This window comes from Anopheles bellator, chromosome 2 (genome assembly GCF_943735745.2).
Source record: "Anopheles bellator chromosome 2, idAnoBellAS_SP24_06.2, whole genome shotgun sequence".
Taxonomy (NCBI): domain Eukaryota; kingdom Metazoa; phylum Arthropoda; class Insecta; order Diptera; family Culicidae; genus Anopheles; species Anopheles bellator.
Window position 1 is genome coordinate 51,472,560 of NC_071286.1, and position 23,940 is coordinate 51,496,499.

A 23,940-nucleotide genomic window follows, 5' to 3' on the forward strand; every position below is an offset into this window, starting at 1 on the left:
ACTTTCGATTCTTATGTTGCAGCACCATTCCCGCGAAGATGCCGTCGTCTCCCAAGCGTAGGAAGGAACGCGAGCGGCCTCGACGCCGTAAACGCTCCAGAGACCGCGGCGAAAGGGAGCGATCCGTTGGGCGGTAAGTTTGCAGTAAATTCAGCTCGATTTGCTGCCCATGGTCGACGCGCAAGCGTATATCGGAGTAGCACCCGATTACCTGAGACGCTGTAGTAAGACCGATACCTAAAGAAAGGGTGATTTGCTCCCTTCGACTGGTAGCGGACCGTTTGCATGTGGCGAACGTTGGAGAAACGGTTTACTTTGAAGTTCAACGAGAAGGGTGCATCTTGTGTCTTGCATTATGCGGTTCCATCGTTTTGATTACGATTTTTGTAAAGCAATTATCTTCATGGTAATTGCTCCGATAGGGTGGCGATTTCTGCATCCGGATATCCCCCTATTGATTGACCCACATTGACTCATATGTTGGTTCGTTAAGTCCCCTCATTAGGGCTTTAAAAGTTTCTTCGCAAGCGTCGCTGGCACCGTGCCAAACGATTACGGTCGCTCGAATGCTCCATACGTATACTGGTAACTGTACCTCTATCAATTGCATTCTAACGGTTCCGCAGAGTGGATATGTTAAACCAGAAACACTCTAATCTTTTTCAGTGATCCGCAACGTATACGTTCATCCGAGCGGGAAAGGGATCGAGAGCGGGACCGCAGCAGGCGGAAGTCCAGATCCAGATCGAGATCGCGTTCGAGATCGAGGTGAAAAGTAGAAGTAGCGTATGAGTTGTAATAATACAAAACTGCACGAGTAGCGGAATGCAAATGAACGTCCAAGAATCTGCTAACCAACAGTTTCCAGGACAAAGTCAAGTGAAGAGTCAAGTAGAGAACTAATTTGTGCATATTTCTCCCTAAAACAACTGCAGGTCATACGAGCGCAACCTCGACAAGCCGATGCCATCAACGTCCTCCCGACGTGCTGCACAAATGAAGCCGATGATTTCAGAATCAGAGCTGGAAGGCAAAACGCCGGAGGAGCAAGAGATGCTAAAGACCATGGGCTTCTGTGGGTTCGACACTACGAAAGGAAAGAAGGTGGAAGGTAATGACGTAGGCGAAGTGCATGTTATATTGAAACGCAAGTACCGGCAGTATATGAATCGCAAGGGAGGCTTCAATCGCCCGTTGGATTTCGTTGCGTAACACAAACTGCCTCAGCGATTCGGCGATGTTCTGTTCATTACTATTGCACCTGCATCATTATTGTCAGCGATGGTTTCTGGCCACCTAACGACAGCCGTAAGCTACCAAATTCCGCTGAAATTGCCAGACAAAGTAAACATCCGTGCGCTTCGACTAGTGATCGACGATCGGACCTTTCGTCCTACTGGCGAAGGGTCTGCTAAATGTATCGATCAACGTTCAGGTCGTTGATTTTTTCCTTTTACTTCTAACCCATCACAACTTGTTAGCAACCGCCTACAGCGCGGATTCCTTTATCATTTCATCATTACAGTTAACAGATTCTTTTTTCGCATCATTTCAATTATAATTTTTTACGCCATGACGGTATATTTAAATGTTTCCACAAACAGCCTTGCGTGCCTACTTGTGCCCTTGTGCACAACCTGGTTTTTGGATACGTGCCACACATAGCCAAACAATAGTCAACCAACTGATCACCTCTCACACACCTGCAAACACTAACCACAACAGTAACTGCCACGGGTTCCACAATACAACAATAGCTATTTTTTCATATACACCAAATCAAAATTTACCACACACAACCAACAAACACAATGCAATAGCCAAAACGCGACACTGTGTCGCTTGTGGATGCGAGATACAACATTTGCGGTTTAGGAAAAGCATTCCATTTCCGAATGCTGATGTGCGTCAGTAACTTGGGTGCCTTCTGTAGCTAACAATGGGTTGACCATTTCATACCTGGTTTCGTTCAGACTTTATTAATGTTGAACCAATTCGGCATCACTATTGAATATTTGAAATAGCAAGTATAAGACCCAACTTTTAATGTCCAGCTTCTATTTATGTACCGCATATATTGACGGTATACATGAAGTATTTTACTATCCCAAATTACCTATTCTGGCAAATACTTACCTGTTGCTTTGCCATACCAAGTTTCGGCCGTACATCGCTTAAGCATCGGAAAAAGCCACAGAATACGTCACCCGACGTTCGTTGTATCTTGCGCCACGTGCGATTACGGGTCGCGTCCTCAATATACCTCAACAAACCACACGAAACAATAGATACAAATATCAGCAAATTTAAATATACCTCATATTTTTAGCAAGTAAGAACTGTAGATTTACTGTACGTGTATCTCTCGACTGTGGTGCGGTAGAAATCGCCCAACTGTTCCGTTTCATTTCTGTTTTCTTTTTCCCACAATTCTGTAAAACCGAAGTAACTAATCACTTGTCTGTAAAACGGTTCAATAAATCATAAGCAAGCGAATTATTAAAGAATGAAATAAATGAAGATATAACGTTCCAAATGAGTCGAGTTTTTCCGCGTTAGTGAAAGAAAAGTCTTGGGTCCTCCAATGTATACTGGTCAAACCAGAAAACTCCTATATAAAACTGTAAAATCCAAAGTGGAATTAGTAAAACCATAAAATGTCTTATAACATGATTACTAATGATCGTTTACGGATCGCAGGTTTTGCTATAGCTTTTTCTCACATACTGTAGACAAACAGGTTTTCAATTTATTGTAAAAAGGAGTATTTGCGCAGTAACATATTTGCTTACATCAGAGCTCCCTATTTTTTTTCATTTATACTTATTTTAATATTGTTTCATCTTGCTAGCGTTTTTGCTAGGACGTGAAAGATTCCCACGGTTCCCGGCTATCTCAAGGGAAAGAGATTGTATATATAATATGATTTTATTGATTTAAATACATTTCTTGGCTGTAACATACCTCTCTTTACGATTTGTTGAACACGCATATTTTGCTTACGATTCATTTTCTGCATATTCCTCTTGTTCCGCTATTTCGATCGATACCATCGCTTAAATCATAGATCATTAGATGTGCGAGCAAAGGATCCCGATAACGTATCGCATCATAACGTTTGTATGTTCTAATGAGGATGAGGGTTTTTTGTTCAAATATTTTGCAGGATCGGAGTATCGTTGTGCGCATTTGCTTTGCTCGCGTCCATTCGATCGTGACAGCCACTTGGTGCGACCGTCTCGTATGTTACTCAAACTGTACCAAAACCATTTATCAAATACAACTCGGAACAATTGGGCACCACTAGAGGTATTGGCGGCTACCGTCGCGGAATGCAACTCTTGCGTTGCGGTACGGTACTGCAGATAAACGTCCAATCAGAATTCGGTTAGGTTCCACGAAACAGAGCCAAATCAAAACGACATGTATGGATCCAGACGTACTGTGTATTAACCCGTGCACGGGTTCTGTCTACGCCATAGCTCCGTTACAAATATTGCAGTAAAGGGGTAGAGCCTGGTTGGTTCCGATTTTTCGCCGTTTCTGAAATTCTGCCATAAAACGGTGCGAGATTCCTTTTCGCGGATACACGACTTGACACACTATATCCTGCCCAAGAGAAAAATAAGCAAACAAGCATTTGCTGACGCACCACTACTTCCTTCCCATGCTCGCCCAGTCATTGTTACACTCGCAGTCGCTATTAATAATAAAGTGATAGATTGTACCGTAGCGATAGGCGGTAATACTATTAGGTTTCACATACGTACGCAAAATTGAAGAGCATTTCGATTCAACAACTGGTATAGGAAATTTTTCTCGTGTTCATTCCAACCGCCATATTCCGATCTTTCACATTCGCTAACGCTACACACTACATTTATGCATTTAACTGTTTAAACCTCGTAACGATATCCCTCAACCGCGCTTTTTCCGTTAGAATACGATCCGTTTCCTCATTGATACCACGTTTTATGCATTCATTACTTATCCGGCTATGTTTTGATCATCATCTCGTTACACTCTACTTCGCGTTGCTCTTCGTGTCGACTTTTAAAACGTGTTGCTGTTTGCGTGATAAAACAAAAACTTATGCTAATTTAAAAAATATCAGGTCAGTTGAAGTAAATCAAATATTAAAAACAGAGCAGAACGAGTCCGTCCTTCGCTTTTCCATGTTCTGTCAAACTATTTTTAAACTAAAACAACTCTTTGGTGTTTGTGAAGTCAACCACATAACGAGTATGTAACTGTCTGCAAAAAAAACTGGATTCTACATGCGACGGCTCATTGGCCGTCGGTTTTGAGCAAAACGTATCCTTGACGTAACTATACAATAAATTGCATTGCGTGTATATTCGCGAATTGATGAGGGGAAAAACACACCTGAGATAACAAACGGGAGATTCATGTTTGAGATGCTTCAAGGACAACGAACAAATACTGGCAATAATGGCATGGCAATTGTTTGGAATGTTTGAAAGTGAAGAATGAAACATGTTTTATGTAGAAAAAGCTCTACCTTAACATAAGCATTTTGTGCACAACAAAATAGTGATAAAGATAGTTTAAAGTGGCATACCGATATCTAAAAATAGTTAAAACAACGTATAGGTTTTATAAAATGCTCTAAAAATACAATACTTAAAATTTGTACACGTTCAAATGCGTGAGTATTCATGTGTGTGTCTGTATGTGTTTTTGTGCCACATTGGAGACAATATCGGGTTATTTTGCTACATTCGAATTTCGAAGTTTGGGCATCAATATAGCTAATGCCCCCGTCCTAGGTTTGTGTATCGTGTGGTGGTTGCCGTTCATCTGGCCACGCTATGCGGAAAATTGCGAGCATAGCGGAAAGTTCGAGTGAGCTAATCTGGTTACTTTTTGGATTTTTTCAACAACAACGGCAGCCCGGTTTTGGTCTTGTGTTTCGAGACGAGAATTGTGGCGGTTTTGCTGTTGTTGGGGTGCTGGACTGCCATTGCCACGTCGTCTATGACGGCTGACGGTGCCACTAGTTCAGATGGCATCGATTCAAGCGATAGTTTTGTGTCAACCGTGGCTGGCGGAAGATTGTACAGCGTTCCGGTTGTTTTAATTAACGCATTGTGCGCATTCATACGATCCGTCGCTAAGGAAGCGCTACTTACTTTCGTACTAATTAAAACTATCGTTGAGCCTGCACGCACTCCGCCTGGCAACGCTGTCAGATTGCCCGAGTGCCTGCCCTCCGGCACTGCACTGCTGATTGGTGTGGGAACGCCGCTGGACAGCTTACACTTGACAGCCTCGAGTTTTTCGGTATTTTCTTCGTTTTGCATTGGTGGTATCTTTTCCGTATGGTAGTTGAAAGTATTGACTGTGGGAGCGACCACCGCTTTGGCGTTGGAAAGACCACCACTCAAGCTCGAGCTGACCGTCGAGCCGGTCGATGCTTTTGACAAACTCGTGTCTCAAGTAGATTTGTGCTGCGCTTGGATCAGCTTCTCCATCTCCTTATGGATGCCACTGAGTTCGCTAACTTGCGCATGAAACTGGCTGCACAAATTGGTCATCTGCTTCAGCTAGAATTTTCAACGGGCGATCAACATGTGACCTTGAGATTTTGCTTATTCTTACTCACCATGGGATCGTTTTGCTTTTCTTTGAGCGATTTGTTGGCCGCCTTCAGTTCGACTTCTTGGTTCATTAGATCGCCTTCCAGACCCTCGATGCGGGACTTGAGAGAAACAATCTCGCGCCGAAGCTCCTCGGTTAGCTCGGTTGAGACAGTACCGCCTGGTGCGGCCGGTGCGGCTGTTCCTGCACCTTTCGCAGCGGCCTCTATATCTTGATAACGCAGTTTTAATCGCTGATTTTCCTCTTTGTAAGAGTGCAACTGTCGTTTCCATTCGTCCACATTTGCCGTTGACTCCTAGGGTAGCCACAAAAGGCGTATTTTGATAACGTTGACATTCACTCCTCGTTGCCATTAAAGATCTCACCTGCAAGGCGCTTGTCAGCCTCAGATTGTTGCTTTTTAAAGTAGCCAACTCGATTTCCCATTTTTTGGCGTTGGCAGAGCTGCAATCACAAATAAAATGCAGTTATTAATGTTCTCTACCGCGAGCTGTTGTTGGCAAATCCCTACCTTTGCGCGAGGGCTAATTTCAATCTTTCATTCTCGTACTTCAACTGCTGTTCTGTGGTCGATGTTACCGTGCCGCCATCGGACGAGCTGTTAATTGACAGTTGCTTGAGTTCACTAGTCAGATTGTTAGCATTAGTTTCACTTATGTTATGCGAAGGGCTATCGGTTTTGCAAGTCTGCAGGAAAAACGATAACACCAAAATGAATTATTGAAAACACCGCGACGCCACGGATGTAGTTACCGTCGTAATGGTACTAGCTGGGGCTAGCGGTGGTTCTAGATTGCCCGAATCAAAAATATCGCCACTGTTGGCTGAAGCGCGAGCGGTGATGGGCGAGGCATTCGCCGAGGCCACAGCCGAGTTGCCATTGGCGGAAGCTTTGTTGAGGGCATCTTTCGTGGCTTCCTTTACCTCTTGGAATTTCACTATAAACTAGTGTAGAGGGAATGATAAACAAAACGTAATGTATTTGGCAGGCGGATGGTTTAGTACGTGTGGCTTACCTTGCCAAGTTCTGCTTCGGAAGCAAAACCCAAACCATATACGGTGTTGGCACGAACATCGCTCCATTGGCCGAATTTTTGCGATGTTTGAGTAAAGGTCATATTCGGTGTAATAGTGGAGTTGATTACAGCCTGTTTGGATAAATAACAAACAAGTCCATCCGTGAATTTCTGCCGCCCAGTAAATTGTTGACACATCCGGAACCGCAGCCTACCTTGCTCCCTTCGACGCTGATGATTCGGTACAAGTTTCTCGATGAGTCGTAGAAGAAACTCACCGCAATGGCCTTCGAGCTTGCCGTGATCCATGTGCGCTTTGTTTTCGGGTCTATGTGGAACACATGAGCGTTGCAAGTGAAGATTGGTTGCTCCCTGTGAATGCAGACACAACACAATGCACGATTAACTATCAAAAAGCTTAATATGATACTTCCTTTCGACGCCCCTCTTGTGGGTGTTGTAAAACTTCCTCCCAATCTGCAATGTACGCATCTGGCTGGGGGATGCGGGACTGGCATGATGGCGAGAAATTTCATTGTGAAGACCACTTACCCCATAGTGCACAACACTTTCTATAACCGCTTGAACATTCAGGAGAAAGGTATTTTACCACAACCCTCGAGGCGAAATTCTGCTAAATTAACTTCCAAAGACGGCACACGGCTGTTCGACACAGAGAATTTTTAATCAATGCACTCTGGAGTGGCAGCCGAGCGGTTCGTGTGGGATCACGCACACAACGCGAATGACAGTTACAGAAGTTTACTGACGACACGAACATCGTGCGTTTGCATGCAACTTTGGAACAAGCAGGACGAAGGACTGGGAGCCACACGAAGCGTAAAATTATTTTGTAATGCCAAATCGTTTACGCTTCGCAACAAAAACATTAAAACGAAATGTCAAACGTGTTTACGTTCGTGTTTCTGGTCCGACAAAAAAGAAATAGAAAAGAAGTAAATTGATTTCTGAATTTTTTTTCTGTTTTTTTCGATTTTGTTGCTATACCAGCAAATAAGAACTTATATTATCCTCTGTTTGCAAACAAGGCGTTGATCCGTCCATTAGCACATTATAATTTCCGTTATTACTAAGATTTATCATTTCAATTTGTTACTTCAATAAAGCATTTTGGAACACAAATTAATCGTGCTTATCATCTCGCTTTCAACTGTAGCTTGTTCAAAACACGAATGCAGGAAAATTGATAAATACTAGGTTAGTAGTTAGTTTGGCACCGAGGAAGCCAGAGTGTACCAAATAGCATGACAGGAAGTGTAAACTCTACGACTGAACGGAAACAGCAGGTTGGAGTGAAAGGAAAAACCAAACCGCATCCAAACCTGGCCGGGTATGAATGAAATTAATTTATCGTATCTGACGTCGTTTAAGGACCTGCTGCGTCTGCGCAAATGTTTTCATCGCCGTTGATGAGCAGCTTGTTCGCGAAAATCCTATCAATTGGTGTTGCTGCCTCTGCCACGAGTCAGGCCAGCAGACGAAGCAAGCCTTCATAAAGCATAAAGGAAACCCAGCAACAATTGTGTTTGCCAATTAAACGGCGGGCAGCGAGCGCAAAAGTTCACAGATGTGTTTGTAAAAGTTGCAAAGTGAAATGATGTCGTTCATTCACGCCAGTGTTCCTGATTGAACGAAACTCTGATAACGACGATTATACTTCGCAGCGTCGCGTTCGGCGAGCCAGTGCAGAGCGGAAGTTCCACCGCTGCAGTGAGTATCGTGGTGCGAAATTAGGCCAGACCAGCTTGCGGCGCTAGAGCGTCATCGTTTGAGTCGGCTTCGTGGAAAAATATGTGTTAAAATGAAATCTTGACAGATTTTCCACAGCAGATTCGGTGTCGCAGCAGGTGGCTGTGATGTGCAGTGGCACATTCGATGCGAAAATGACCTTTAGCCGTGTTCGCTTGTCCTTTCTAACAATATGGAACATCTTTCTGGTCCTACCTATGGCGACGACCGACAATGACTATATTTCGGGTGAGTAGCACAAAGCAGGATGCCTAAGTTTATGCCGACATTGCTTTTAAATACAAAACTTCTGCAGTGGTCGATAGCCGTCCGAACCACTTATGTAGTACAACAACACAATGCCAAATGGCGCGTGTGTTTGTGCATAAATCGTCAGAATGCCGAAATTCACACAGTGCTCTGAATTGAACTTGTTGCTATTAGTTATCGGAAACATCGCGTGGAGTTTTCCATGGTGCGAAATTATCTATGTAATCCTAAACCAGACCGCCATATGGTTGCCATATTTCAAGTGGTTGCATGTATTTGTAAGACACCTAAATTAGAACCATTGCATGGCTCATTTTCAGTTGCTTTGGAATCAATAATGTCGGCAAGAAAATAGTTTCTTGCAAAAGGGGCATGTAACACGAACAATACTTCTGTTTATTTACTGTACAGTCTTCTTCCTTTGTTGTTGTTTTTTCGATCAATTGGCAAAAGAGACGACCTGAGTGTACGTGACCTAATTTTTCTTTAAACGAACGGCAGCAATGTTCACTGTAATGCTACTTTTGTTATAAGCAGTGCGTGTCCTTTCTTTGCAGATTGCTTACAACAATATTGTAGAGTGTTTCGTAATGTATTTGAATTTCCTCTTTTAGGTTATCGTCGACGCCTACATCCCATGTCTCCGGTATCGTGGACAGCAAAAGGTAAAATAAAGTAGATTCCAATGATTCCCAACGATCCAACTCAACTCGCTTTTTCTGCTCTTGTGGTTTTCGCACAGACGGTCACGATACGGCTGATAATTTAGTGAAAACGATCAACATTTTAATCGAGCAACAGGCAAGGCGACGGTTTTTGGAACATTTGCAACGGCTGCACACGCCTGGTAGTAAAAGTATTCCTGTACCGTCATACCGCGGTCCCGATGAGATATCGGAGGAATATCGACCAACGTACACGTATCAGCTGCCATTCAATAACCAGATCGATTCGGGCGAGCCCATCAATTTTGCTGTAGGTCCTAGTGATCCTAGATTCTACGATCAGTCCGACGGATCGCCTTTCTATGACAGCTCTTCCGAACCACTGAACAGTGCCGGTTCGGATGATGGCATGAAAGCACTCACTTCCGATGGAGAAGATACGCTCGAAAAAGAACCAATACAGGAATACCGTCATCCGCCTCCTCCACCGCCGATTCGGGCCAAAGTAGGCAAAGGACTCCATCACACGCGCAACCTAACCGGGTTGGCCGACAATGGTCCTTTGAATCGCGGTAACTCCAACGGCGTCGTGCAACAGCCAATCGAACTTGGGAACGGACTTGGCATGTACTTGATCGCGTTAATTGCCGGGGTCAGTGCTGCCATTTCAGCGGCTCTGATTTCGATCGGGTTTGGATGGTACTCGTAAGTAGTTCACCTTTTTTCCCCTGATTTTGATTACTAGCTTTAAGTTTCCTTTAAATCATTACCATTCTCCGCAGGCTTCACAAACGTACCAAGGCGGCTGCTGATGTTGAGTATCCGGCGTACGGTGTGACTGGACCGAATCGCGATTCATCGCCGGCTGTCACTGGTGACCGGAAGTTGGCGCAGAATGCTCAAATGTACCACTATCAGCACCAGAAACAGCAGATTATTGCTATGGAAAACACGACGCGCAGTTCTATTCACTCCGAGCTGCCGAGCGAGGATGAGAATGAGGAGGGTGACTACACCGTTTACGAATGTCCTGGCCTAGCACCGGTAATTGTTGTGTAATCCTATGCCTCCATTTTACCCCAGATTCGAATTTATTTCTACCATACCATTTATTTTACAATATCGAAACGGAATTGTTTCTGACTTTATGTGATTTTCAGACTGGTGAAATGGAAGTAAAGAATCCACTCTTCCTAGAGGAGGGTCCGGTGAGTGGGGTACCTTTGCAGTCATCAAATCCTGACGACGGACCTGCGGCTGGAATGAAATATTTTGAAAAGGCTGTTCAGCCGCAATCCCACAACTCCAAAAAATCGGTATGTTGAAGAACTACATAATATAGATTTTTTTTTTTCGCAAATAGTAAAGCATTTCAATCATATTGGAAATAATTTCTTTCATTTTAGGGAACATAAAGGATTGTCTTTCACTGCTTCTGTCTACAAAGCCGATTGAATTCACATTCACAGCCTCTCAGAAGTTCTTCGAAACACTCGGAACAATCAGATAAAAGGGCAGTAAACTATTATTGTATTATTGTTTCGATTAATTCCACATTCAGTATAGTCATCAAACTGTAGGAGGTCTTGTTACATACTATCTGTTTTGGCGAAGACTTTTATCACCAATACAACCCCAATCCGTTCCAAACTGTCCTTATAATGTAGCTGGACCAGTAGGTCAACGTAAAGTTTCATATCCATACCATTCCAGCCACATAGTGCTCATTTTCCTAAAGTTTTCGCTTTCTAAATTCACATTATTATCTATCCATAAGGTAGTAAGAAGCGAGGGAACGTGAACATTTAGGGGGGAAGTAACGGTATACATACAAATAACTACTGATAAAATTCATATAAATATATTTATAAATATACACTTTCACAAACACACATATGAATGTTGACGTAATTATATCAGATCAGAGGTTTTATTCTTGCTATGCATTGTGCAATTATGAGAGAGAACTGAGGCAAAACACTAAGAATTTCCAATAACTGTTGCAATTGAAGAGGATATAGTCAAATCAACAGTCGAATATTGTGCGTAGAAGAAAGGGAAAAGGCGTTACGTGAGTGTGATAGATGGTATGTGAAAGGAACGGTTATAAACTAATATAGAGTGTTGTGCGATTAAAAGGGCCGATAATATATAGAGGTTGGGAAAAGGCGGTGCAAGCTATGCACCATCCTGAGCGTACATATAAACGACACAAGTACGTATTGTCTAATGAAAACATACCTAATGACCGTGTAATAACAACTCATAACATGAGGAAGCCAGCTAGTTAACGGAAGACGGCATTTTTATCCATCCTTCTACCTTCTACTTTCTATTCTTCTACATTTGAGGTTTTGTTTAAAAACTTGATACACTAACAGACAGAGGAACAACAAGCCTAACCTGCGGTGTTTTTTTCGGCGGTGCCATAGACCGACTAGCAAATGCAGGACAATGTGTACTTGTGTACTTCTTGAAAATTGTGTGACAAACATAATAAATAGCATCAAATGTATCCGAATGTTTATAGAACTATTTCACCGAACCCAAAAACTATGCAGTCTACACCTAGTACTCACGTCGAGTACCAAGATTCTCCTTCTGATGTAGAAAAACATTTTTCATTATTACTTGACAATCTACGACTACTCAGTTATAAAACAAAACTATATTCTTATTCTAGAAAGCAACAGAGATTAACATTGTCTTTGTTTCTGGATAAGAAGAAGATTTACGGACCACGGCGGAGAGCCAAAGAAAAATCTTAAAATAAGGTCAATAATGATGGGTCCAACCACTTCATTCTTCGAAGCCAGCAATACCTAGTTTAAACCGGCAATTTGTGCCTCATTTTATTAGAGGGAAAATTAGTTAAAATTAGTTTAGAATTTTAAAATTTATGATTTATTGATCTTTAAAACATTATGCCAATCTTAAAAAAGAAATGTGAAATTTCACATAATAACCGTGCTGGAAGAAAAAAACGACACTGAGCCATGCATGATCGATGACGTTTCTCAGTTTGTACAACATAAATGTAATAGTTGGTTTTATAGTATTTAGTGCATATAGTGTTTCAGCAGTATCATTTTACAAACATTAGGGACTATTTGATTGATAGCGTCCTTTCCGTTAATCATCAATTCGTTAACCTTCTCAAATAATCCCATTTCTCCTCATGTTGCTCTGAAATGACCGAGCCTGTGACGATTGACTTATGGTGTCACAGCACACCATTGTCGTTTGTATCTCAATCGTAAAATAACCCATTTGCAAACTAAAGGAATTGAACCATGTTTCTGGAGAATGGATGTCATGAAAGTGAAGCATTCAGCATTGATACCTGTCCGGTCTATGTACTGCTACCCTCTACCCGGTTCAGCACACCGCCCTAATGCTGTTCTGCTGGTCAGGCCCGCCAATATCAACGAACCATGTTGCAATGGTCCGCACCGAGTGGACCACGAGTGCCGAAGCAGTTTGAACAGCGTTTGAAGAAAGTGGGGAAAATGCTATATTACCGCCCGAAGCACGGCTCCACAAAATTAGTACAATTCTGTTTATCAGAGGTGTAGCTAGGAGCGAAAAGTGCATGTTCGTTTAAAAGCATAGGTGAACAGTATGTTAAATATTGGAAAGAGTTAAAAAAGAACAGCTGCACAATGCGCGCCCGTAACTACTTTGCGTGTGATTGAGTTTGTGTTTTGTTCCTTACATTGTAACTGAAGAGCAATTCAAGTCCGACAAACAAACAAAACCCAAAAAATATTAAACTGTCACCAAATGAGGTAAGAGAAATGAAACAAAAGTGTCCAATTGTGAACTAATATTCTGCTCACGTTCCACCAGCGTTTCTTTAACTGTTAGAACGGGAAGAGCCCTAATTGTAGACAACTTTAATTTTTGAATTCAAGTCGGGAGTTCAAACTTAATCCTTTCGCGTATGAATTGATTGAACGGTGCAGCGTGGCCGAATGATCTGCGGAAGAGTCGTGTCTTAATTAAAGTTGGTGGCAGAGAATTGTTCGTGAAAAAAGGTTACATCACAGACGAGATTCGTAGCAAAAGTGATTGATGGTATGTATAAAAATGTGAAATAATCCTGAGGAGCAAGACACGTTTCAACACAGAACACCGAAAAACGAGACGTGAGTGTTTTTGTCCCAACGCCTGACTTCCGCGTACTTGGGAAGCCCAACTTTTGAGTGTGGTATCTCGCAAGGAGCTAACGAGAACCCGTTTCTGCCACTGCATCTTTCCGTTACATAAAACATTGGCGAAAAGTGACGCAACGGCATTAAGCCTGCGCTCGTTGCAGTGACAATATCGTTGCCCAGTTATGTATCTCTTGCGTTTTCTAACGGAAAGAGCAGGTATCTAGCCTGATAATTAAATTTTCTAGTAACGTTGAACCATTATTAGGATCTCCGGCAGCATCTCGGATTGCACCAGTCGCACTTTTTCCTAATATCTATCATTGCAATGCTTCGTATTAACAAAGTGGTGAAACTTCTTGGGCACCACAGACAGTAAGCCAAGAAAGATGAGAAGGGCAGTAATGCATACCGACAGATAGTGCAAGCTCGCTCAGTGCTCGCAAAACCATCATCTTGCGTAAGCCAGAGCTGCAGTAAAAGTACTGTAGTATGTGTCTTAATGCATGTACATGCATCATTATGTAAGGGAATGTTTGGTTGCAGTTTACACCCCGCCATGCGTGATCGTCCCGGTATGATGGCAAGGTTATTGGCAGTTTTGTTTTCCATACTTTTCAACCGCCCCCAAAAGTCAGTCTTTCAACCGCCCCCACAGAGAAATGAGCAATTTGTTTTTCTTTTCGCAATTGTCTTTTGGTTAACACGTTCGCGTCCACAATTCCTCAGTGATGTAAAGGGCGAATAAATTCAGCTGTGCATCGTCTATAATGGCGGAGCTTCCACTATTGATTTCAATACTTCCAATATTATTAAAATCGATATTGAAAGTCGCGAATTTCAATTGAAAATTTTAGTTTTATTCAACCAATTTCATGTTTTTTTAAAACTATGCTCCAATTTGAACTGAAGAAACCAACAATAGCCAATAGACATCAAAAGAGAGTAACCGTTATATAGTAGCCTGAGACACAACTGTTTCGTCTTATAATCCTTCTGTAGTTTGTTGCAATACATCAATCGAAACTTAGGAACAGCGACAGATAATCCCAACAGCAATGTGGTACTTTGTAGCATGCTGCGTGGTGCTGCTGTTACTATGGCTGCACTTGGACAACTTAAAACCCCCCAATTTCCCTCCCGGTCCCAAATGGTATCCAATAGTGGGCAGTGCGCTGTCGATCATGAACGCGCGAAATGCCACAGGCATGCTGTGCAAGGGCGCAGAGCTCATTGCGGCCCGGTACCCCAAAAACCGTGGCGTGCTCGGGTTTAAGATAGGCAAGGATAAGGCGGTGATGGCTATCAGCGGAGACTCGCTGAAGGAAATGATGAACAATGAGGACTTTGATGGCCGACCGACGGGGATCTTCTACGAAACCCGCACTTGGGGCCTCCGTCGTGGAGTTCTGCTGACGGACGAGGAGTTCTGGCAGGAGCAGCGTCGCTTCATTGTGCGCCATCTGAAGGAGTTTGGTTTCGCACGCAAGGGCATGACGGAAATCATCCAGAACGAGGCGTCCCACATTCGCAAAGACTTTGAGGAGCTGATTGTGCAGGGCAACGGGAAGGCCGTCGTGCAGATGCAGGGCGCATTCTCCGTTTACGTGCTGAACACTCTCTGGCTCATGATGGCAGGAGTTAGGTACGGCAAAGACAACGACGACTTGAAGTATCTGCAGTCGCTGCTGCACGAGTTGTTCACCAACATCGACATGATGGGAGCACTGTTTAGTCACTTTCCGTACCTCCGGTTTGTGGCCCCACGGCTTTCGGGCTACCGCCAGTTCGTGGAGATACACGAGTGTATGCACAAATTCATTGGAGACGAGGTGGAGCGACACCAGCGCAGCTTTAACCCCAACGATGAGCCGCGCGATCTGATGGACATCTATCTGCGGACACTGCACAACAACAACGCCCCTTCGGACAGCTTTTCGCGGGAGCAGCTGCTAGCCGTGTGCCTGGACATGTTTATCGCCGGATCGGAAACGACTACCAAGACCCTGGACTTTGCCTTCCTGTACATCGTGCGCAACCCGACCGTGATGCGCAGACTTCAGGTTGAAATCGACGAAGTGATCGGGCGTGATCGAACACCCGTGCTGGAGGATCGAGTAAAGTAAGTACGGGAGAGACCATGGAAAGTGGCTTTGAAGGTATTTATAAATCGATGCTCGATTTTTCGCTTCTTTCGTTCAGCATGCCCTACTGCGAGGCAACCACCTACGAAGCACTGCGACTGTTCATGTCGAATACTTTCGGTATTCCGCACCGAGCACTCAAGAATACCAAACTGTGCGGCTATGACATACCGAAGGTAATGATCGAGATCGAGAACGCTTGTTCTTGCATCGCACCAAAGTTTCCTCAGTATAACCACCGTCTCTCCCGTGTCACCGTAGGACACTATGTTAATCGGGATGTTTCGCGGCATGATGCTGGACGAAAACGTCTGGAACGCTCCGACCCAGTTCGTGCCCGAACGCTTCTTGAAGGACGGAAAGGTGCATATCCCGGCGCAGTACCATCCGTTCGGTGTTGGCAAACACCGATGCATGGGGGAGCTGATGGCACGAAGCAATCTCTTCCTGTTCATAACCACCACGCTTCAGTCGTTTGATCTGAAACTGCCGGAGGGAGCCCCACTTCCTTCGGAGGTGCCGGTCGATGGAGCAACACCAAGTGTAAGAAAGTATCACGTTGTCGTTACTCGACGCTAGGCGTATGCCGCAGATTTCGTGCTGCGGACAGCATTCGTAGGATGTATCCTTAGCGATGTATCGTGTCGATATTAAGCTGCCCAAACGGACAGACGGAACAATTGTGTATTTTCATGTGTAGCTAAGTGTAGTCAAATGATAAAGGTGAAATTCCAACCTAAGCACTGCAAATCACAAGAATTTTTATTTTGTTTAGAAATGATTTCCAAAACATGATAAATGTATGTGTCCCTTTAATAAATAATCATAAATTGTACACCTGTAAAAGCGATCTTCTTGGTTATTTTCTATACCTTCAATAAGCGGTAAAGTCCCACACAGCCGAAACCGTGAGAAACGACGTCGGACTTCATCAAACCGAAACTGAAAGCATGAAATATGTATATTCTTGCATAGTTGCATATTTTGATTAATCCGCAACATGTATACGTGAAATTATTGTATATTTTAAAAAACTGGTTTGTTTACTGCAAGCTTAAATCATTTTATCACTCGTTATCCGCCAACGTTTTTCAACTAATCGGCATGATAGACACGATTAAGTTCCATTCCATCAATGTTCTTCTACTTCTTTTAATTGATTTAAAAAAAATGCGCCAAGCAAACTGTTCTGCTACATGGACAGTTTCCGTTATTTTTCTAAGCAGAGGCAGCTTCATAGATAGCCCGCCGGAATGGAACGAAGCCGGCAGCCTATTCAGCTTCTGATAGTTCCACTGGTCCGATAAGAAACCGCTATATAAATACTTTTCTTTCAATATATTATCCCTTGAAAACAAGTAGAGTCGTATTATCATCAACATACTTTTTTTGAATTCAAGTTGATGCACTTTAAGGGTTTGTCTTTCGCATAGGAAGATCGATCAAACGGCGATGTGTCGATCGGCGGCGCATCACGTTCTTTGTTTAAGTACAAAAATTTGTACGATTTTGAGAGGTTCTATAGGATATTCCTGTTCGGTTCGCTTCCAATCTTTGTTCTTGATATAATTTACTAGAGACACGGGAAGAAATACAATGAAAGAAACAAGGTTTTCTTGCTTGCACATCAAGAGTTGCTCGATCTTCCGTGTGCTGCTCTCGATTTTCTTTTTATTTTTACCGGGATGTTCCTCAAATTGCATTGGTGTAGTTGTATATTTACGGTATGAGGCTGTGATGTTAATGAAAAAAAATCAACTGCCTTCTCCATGACCAATCTGTACCATTTAGGTTGATTTGTGTTTCACAATGCTACGTTTCGTACTATCTAATACCATTGAATCGGGAATCGGTTGTAATTTTTTAAATAGAATGTATGCATATAACAACAAAGAACACAGATTACATCTTCGTTTACTCTACGCCACCGAATGGAAGAGACGTTGGGGGATTCACCACATTCGCCCACCGCCGGTTTGCTGCCGAACTCCCTAAGACTCTGCGACTACCTTCCAGCGCTGCGTTTCGAGTGCCGAATTACACCGCTCAGCCGTGATTCCACGCTCCTTCATGTGGCGCGAATCGAGACAAACGTTAATCTTGCGATGCTGGATCAGCCCCCCGTCCTTCAGGTGCCACTGCTGGTTCTCCGAGCCGTCACAGTACTTCATTAGCACACTGTTGTAGCGCGCGTTGATGGCAAATTTGACCAGCGTCAAGCAGAGATCGTGATGTTTTACTTCGCTCTTTCGATTGAGCACCCAGTTCTGGTTGCCTCCGTTACCGTGGCAGCTGTACAGACCGACAATCGCTCCCGCCATGTTGCCCAAACTGTCCAGACAGAGGGCACCCTGCCGCAAGCTGCCGTTGTTGCGTTTTTCGGGAATGCTGAGTTGCGGATACACGTGCTCCAGGTACCAGCGGAAAGGTTTGCACTGGAGCTCACTACGCAACCGCAACCGATCCTCGATGTCACCGAAGGGAATGTTCGTCGCCAGTGGTACGGCCGCATAGTAATACCGCTTGTACTCGTCCATCCAAACTTCGGCGGCACGGCGAGTGTTTTTAGCGAATATATTGCCGCTTCCTCCGCCCGGAAACGTGTAGGGATGGCGCTTCCGGAACACATGGCCGACGCGACTGCATGGGATGATCTCGAGTGATCCACCACACTGCCATACGCGGAAGCTAATCTCTAGATTCTCGCCACCCCAGATGTCCATCTGGGTGTCATAGGTGCCCAGCCGCTCAAAGTATGCTCGATCAATCACAAACAATCCTCCAGCGATCATCGGCGTGCGGATTGGAGTGGTCGGATCACGCTGTCGCTCCTTCCGTTCTGCCCCACTCAGATACTCCCACTTAAACACGAGATTCCAGTCGAAGCCGCCGCGCAAATCGGCCGACGCTCCGATATACTGAAACGTATCCATGCTAATCACGTCAATCACCGGGCAGACGACGCGTGTCGGATCTTCGGCTACCCGGGCCAGCAGCGGTTCAAGCCAGTGCACATTGCACTCGCAGTGACTGTCCAAAAAGGTGAGAACCTTAGCGGTGGCCGCGGCCGCACCGGTAACTCGCGAACGCACTAAGCCCTCACGTTTGGGGTTCCGAATCAGACGCACCTTCTGAATCTTCGCCAGCTCCTGACCGTCCTCGGGAAAGTCGGAAAAGTCGTCGACAAGAATGATCTCATGGATGAGACGTTCTGGCGAGCGGTTTAGCACGCTAACCACGGTCCGCAGCAGCGTGCTACGCGCCTCGTTGTGGAACGTAATAATGATGCTTGTCGCTGGCAACGACTCGACGCTAGTGGCCGATGACCAGGCCGCCCGGCGACACATGGCGTTGCGCGTATCGGGCAGCTCGCGGTTACTCTTTAGACCGTCGCTCGCCTGCTGATTGAACCGATTCCGCAGATACGGATCCTCGCCTCGCTGGAGCCCTCCTTTCTGGATGTAGCTCGCCTCGTCAAAGTAGTCCCATGTCAGGGGTGGTGATTTATAACTAAGTACGCTATTGCTATTGCTACTGCTGCTAAGGAGACTGATACTACTACTGCTGCTCATTCGCAAGCTACTGCTTTCGCCATTTTTCGATTGGCGCAGATGTTCGTTGTCACGGTGCGTCAGTGCTATGCCGTGCTGCAGGCGGCCACCGTTGTTACTGTACTGATTGCTCAGCTGATTTGCTGTGCTGCTGCTGCGCAAGCGCAAAGCTCGGTTGCCGTCGTTGTGATAGTAGTCACCCTGGAAGTAGTAGATGACCACCACGATCCAGGTGATGGAGATGAGACCAAATACTTTCACATTCCGTCTCATGGCGGCTTTGCTACGACTATTCTGCTGCTACTGGTGTCGGATAAATCGATTACATCGATTCGCACACAGGATAGGCATTCGACGACGTGACTCAACCAACTTCGTTTGTCTTGTAGCACGTTATTTCGGAATCGAAATATCTGTTGTACAGTCCATCTTTGCAACTATCGCATAGGAGCGAGATTCTAGTGTTATCTTGCTGGTTTCGCTGGAAAATAAAAGCGTTGGAACATTATTAAAATGATTTAAACTTTAATGTAAAAGCTAAAAATAACCTGAATGAACCGTGCGTAAGACAATTCAAACTAAAACTAAAACAACGACTAAAAGTAAGAAAACACGGTTGGAACACGATTTGATCGGTGGATCAATCCTGTGACCCCATTGCGCAAAAGAATTGAAGCGTACAAACTGGACTAATTACTCCAAGGAAGCACTAAACTATCGGGGCAGTGGGAGCAAATATGTACACCAACAAAAGGAAACTAGTGCTACAAGTTGTGCAGAATGTGCGCCGTTTCCTTCCGTTTCACTCCAATGATCGATGGCGATGCACCTACTGACCATGATCCATTTAACTGCAGCATAAGCATAGTAATACTTTTTCAACACTCTAATCATTGGCCCAACGAGCGAATTTGCTGGAACGGTAGACCACGAACCGCGACCACTGTGGAGAGCTGCTCAGCCCACACGAAGTCTGCATGGTTGAGAAACGGATCGTTACGCTTTTTCCCGACGCTCAATCAAACTACTCAATGTGGCACAAACCCTTTCCATTACTGGATCAGTAATTATTCCGCGAACAATACCGTGCCGAGTACACGCGAGTCAACAGAGGGTGGTGATGCCTATTGCTGATTCTTTTGAGTTTTTCTTAATGACACGATGCCCGAGAAAAGATTCCGCCGAAGCATCATAGATTGTGCGTGAACGCATAACTTACGTTGCTACACTCTTGTTTTTACATTCACTTGTAACAATCTCCATATTAACATTAAGCTGTACTGGCTAGAAGCCGTACATAATGTTGTATCTTATTACTTCAAATCTATTCTGACGATTCTCTATACTGAATGTTGGTTGAACAACGTGTACCGCTGCTGTTCCAATGACCAGGATAGCTGGCGGCAGTAAGCTTCGTCTTTTGGCACCCAACTTTATTAGAGCATTGGAAGTCGGGCGATTTGTCATTTTCGACGTACCATGTAAGAATTATTAGAGCCATTTGTGAATCAATCAATAAACAAATGCCAATAAAACATATTTAAATAGTAACATTTAACTAGCCCAATGGTGCTAGAGTGATAGAACTAACGAATCCCATTTTGTAATGCAATTGATTACAATACAAATGTTAATCAAACTGAAATGAATAAATACATTCCAGTTGATCGATTATAGATGCTTCTCTGGCAACCAGTCACTTGGTGAAAGAGCAAGCAAAACCTTTCCGCACACTAAATTGTTTATTCCTACCGGTTAATTATGCTTTTCGGTCTGTGGTCTGTGAAGGCATTTGAGAGAATTTGGTCGAAATTCCACCACTCAACCCATCATTTCCTAACGAGCGACAGGCACCCCGAAACCGTTTGGTAATCGTGAGAATCCGGCCGTAAGTTACGCTGTCGGAATTTCTCCTCCGGTAGGCATTCGACACTATGTTTCAGAGGCGAAAGTAGATTGTTTCACAATGAAACTATCTTATTAGTAAAATCAAACTCCTTATCAAACTGACCGTACTGCTTTTAACGTTCGGTTCGGCAAAGATCGGTTGGCAAAAATCGTGCTGCCCTACTTACGTATTGTTTAGTTTGAGGCTAATTATATATTAATGCCATCGGGCTTTTGGCCAAAAATGCACGTCTTGTCTTTCAATTCAACAGAAGAACTGGGAGACATTGGTTTTATGAATTCGGCCACTCTATTCGGAGACCGTACGTAGAGAGCATGTATGGAAAGCTGTTATTAGCCCACTGGTACTGTCAATGTCGTTACCTCAAAAATACATTAACGTGTAACCTTGTGTTGTTTGCTTTTATTTGTCGTAGATGGACCTTTCGCTTTGAAATACTACTTAACCTTAAAAGCAGCATTATTGAAAACACTACCATTGCGCTTTGAAACCCCATATTCTCCTGTAGTGAGTGGTAAGGGTGCACCCTGTCCTGTATTTTTCCTCCAATTCTTGCACTAATAAACGGTATCATGAAGTAGCAGTTTACCTTCAAACAATTCGCCTACTACGATCCAAGTCGTCGCACGTGCTGTGATGGCGCCAAAGTGATGATCGCGCTTAACGCTTTTCAAAAATACACGATTGAAAATCGCCTCAAATTCAAACGTCCACCTAAGCTTGATACACTGCACCAACGATGAGCTAAGAGGACGTTTTGAACTATTTTATTGCACTCCAGGGGAACACGTACGTAGAGTCAACAGTCAACTGATTTTCACCAATAAATTCTGTGGGCTAATGTGCTTGTAAGCAAAATGTTTGCTGAACTAGTGGGTGCACAGCTCGGACATCGCGTTGCTTAGTAGAACAATTGTTAAAGCACTGTGGGATACTGCCGCGTGGTGTCCAGTCCAGTCGAGTTGTTGCTGTTGTCTGCTATTTCTAAAAGTTACCGTGCCGAGTTGCGGAGGTGAATCTCGCTGCATCCGTTGTGCCTTTTTCGCTCTAGTGTATCTTTCGGCTCTGTTTCGCTTCAGCTTTCTGACTCTTTCTCCTGCAACTCACCATCCATGACCACAATCGTAGCCGCAGCTTTCTGTGTGTCTGTGGTTAGCACCCATTGCATTCGCTGCCGACATCATGGCGGGTCTATTGTTTTATTTTTCACTGGGATCGCGCTCGCGCGGAGTACGCGACAACAAAAGCACGACAACGATGATCGAAAGAGAGGGAATTGGTTTGAGTCGAAGCGAATCGCTCGTGTTTTTTCTCACCCCTTTAGGAAAAGGAAAACCCAAATGAACCGAACAACCAGAAAACCGTTTCCAGCATCTCTTGTGGCGTACCGCGCCGACCGATCGTCTATCGTTCAAACGATGCGCGCAAATCGCACTGTTGTGTGCGTTGCTCCCTCAACGAAACTTGGAGTCCGCGCGTTGTCTGCACGAGTGCTTCCTCTTTCTCTGCTATGCTTTTCACAGTCGAGTAGGACCACTATGTGCTAAGCGCTAGGCTATGCGCACGATGCGCATCTCTTGATGCGGAATAAGATGCATGCTGCACGATGAGGTAGTGCGCTACGAGAGAAAGAGAGGTGCAATAGAGACTAAAATTTACGGAAAAAAATCAACACCGAACACGAGTGTTCCCCGGTTGTTGCCTTCGCGTGCGGTAGTAGTAGAAGGGGCTGCGAATGGCGAATGCGACGGGTAATAATAAATAGGTCCCCTTCGCAACGATGGGCATCGTGCGACGGCACTAATGCCCAATCGTTCGGCAAGGAAATTTTGTGCGTTGGCAGATGGAGTGGATCCGACCGCAGTGAGGGGCACACACAGCAATGCCTACCGTTGCATCTTCGTTTTCCACTCCAATCCGGCACTGGCACAGGAACGAAGAATCTTTCGCACAGCAATAGCGCCGTCGTGACTGGGCTAGTCTAGCGCCTATGTTGTAAACCGGATTGCGTTGAAAACTGCAGACTTTTCGCACGGTGCACAACAACCACGGCCATCCATTTGACCAACCCCACCGAATGGCCGTATCACTCGCCGTCACCGCTTCCTTCAGCTTCTGGCCAAACTTTCGACCTACTACGCTTGCGTTCGGGCGAATCGATATTATATGTTATGCTCTCAATCGCGTTACAATGCGCTTGAACGGTGTAACGTATTTTTTGTTTTTTGTTTTGCTTTCGTCGACCCAGGCCACTAGCATAAACATAAACCGGGTAAAACATAAAATTCCTACTCACCATGAAAGTTATTCTAATTGCGGTTTGCGCTCGGCAACACCGTGGCGATAGTATTTATCACATTTTTGTCGATCATTGTTGTGCCACTCGCTGCAGACCGCGACGACTTGTTTCTCGGGCAGCATGGCATGGGATGGCCTTTTCGGCCCTCTCTGTTTTGCTCTCGCGGTTTACTTTCACTTTTCTACGCTGCATCGTTTGCGAGCGGGAGTTTGTTGTTGAGAGCACACGAACCGTTCTGTTGTTGTATACAAAACTTCGACTGCAGAATTGCATCATATGCAACCCGCAACCATTCCGTTCACGCTGCCGAATCCAAACGGGCCCGATGCGGTATTACTGTCGAAAATGGTCCATGAATGCCTTGTGTACGCTGCGCGACCCTATGCCCGTTCTAGCTTTTAACAGCACACGGAATAATTTTAGAAAAGGGTTCACGCTGTTCGCGGATAAACAACACTCCAAGATTCCAATCGAAACTTTCAACTCGGCGCTTCAAACGCTTCTGCGCAGATGCATCCCAAGGTTTGTATATACAAGGTTGTTTTTGGCTACCAAGTGCTG

At 44.5% G+C, this 23,940-nt stretch overlaps 5 protein-coding genes across 7 annotated transcripts in view; 3 read left to right on the top strand and 2 right to left on the bottom strand.

The window, feature by feature from the left end:
- LOC131212537 (U4/U6.U5 small nuclear ribonucleoprotein 27 kDa protein) overlaps positions 1-2,527 on the top strand; it is a 13,981-nt gene extending 11,454 nt beyond the window's left edge. The window contains exons 3-5 of the mRNA XM_058206436.1: positions 23-133; positions 667-768; positions 936-2,527. Coding sequence (XP_058062419.1) covers positions 39-133; positions 667-768; positions 936-1,212 — 474 coding nt within the window. The 5' untranslated portion in view covers positions 23-38 and the 3' untranslated portion in view covers positions 1,213-2,527. The remainder of the gene's footprint in view (positions 1-22; positions 134-666; positions 769-935) is intronic.
- A 2,899-nt stretch (positions 2,528-5,426) lies between these two features.
- On the bottom strand, positions 5,427-7,304 carry LOC131212678 (homer protein homolog 1). Its single transcript, XM_058206636.1, has 8 exons — positions 7,191-7,304; positions 6,854-7,010; positions 6,639-6,770; positions 6,376-6,567; positions 6,134-6,309; positions 5,988-6,066; positions 5,627-5,917; positions 5,427-5,567 (listed from the first exon to the last, which is right to left on the bottom strand). Exons 1-8 carry the CDS (start codon positions 7,193-7,195, stop codon positions 5,457-5,459), a joined length of 1,143 nt encoding a protein of 380 aa, XP_058062619.1. The 5' UTR covers positions 7,196-7,304; the 3' UTR covers positions 5,427-5,456.
- A 729-nt stretch (positions 7,305-8,033) lies between these two features.
- On the top strand, positions 8,034-11,831 carry LOC131212677 (uncharacterized). Its single transcript, XM_058206635.1, has 7 exons — positions 8,034-8,369; positions 8,476-8,636; positions 9,272-9,322; positions 9,400-10,027; positions 10,105-10,366; positions 10,483-10,638; positions 10,729-11,831. Exons 2-7 carry the CDS (start codon positions 8,516-8,518, stop codon positions 10,735-10,737), a joined length of 1,227 nt encoding a protein of 408 aa, XP_058062618.1. The 5' UTR covers positions 8,034-8,369; positions 8,476-8,515; the 3' UTR covers positions 10,738-11,831.
- Positions 11,832-14,534: 2,703 nt separating this feature from the next.
- LOC131212873 (probable cytochrome P450 303a1) lies at positions 14,535-16,199 on the top strand. The gene is made up of 3 exons (XM_058206934.1): positions 14,535-15,598; positions 15,679-15,796; positions 15,882-16,199. Exons 1-3 carry the CDS (start codon positions 14,535-14,537, stop codon positions 16,197-16,199), a joined length of 1,500 nt encoding a protein of 499 aa, XP_058062917.1.
- Positions 16,200-17,027: 828 nt separating this feature from the next.
- LOC131208308 (polypeptide N-acetylgalactosaminyltransferase 2-like) lies at positions 17,028-23,834 on the bottom strand. Of its 3 annotated transcripts, XM_058200994.1 has the most exons (3): positions 22,971-23,131; positions 21,670-22,699; positions 17,028-19,652 (listed from the first exon to the last, which is right to left on the bottom strand). In XM_058200994.1, exon 3 carries the CDS (start codon positions 19,442-19,444, stop codon positions 17,612-17,614), a length of 1,833 nt encoding a protein of 610 aa, XP_058056977.1. In that variant the 5' UTR covers positions 19,445-19,652; positions 21,670-22,699; positions 22,971-23,131; the 3' UTR covers positions 17,028-17,611. The 3 variants fall into 3 exon arrangements, with proteins under 3 accessions (XP_058056977.1, XP_058056976.1, XP_058056978.1); XM_058200993.1 differs by lacking the exons at positions 21,670-22,699; positions 22,971-23,131 and adding an exon at positions 23,377-23,834; XM_058200995.1 differs by lacking the exon at positions 21,670-22,699.
- Positions 23,835-23,940: the final 106 nt, after the last annotated feature.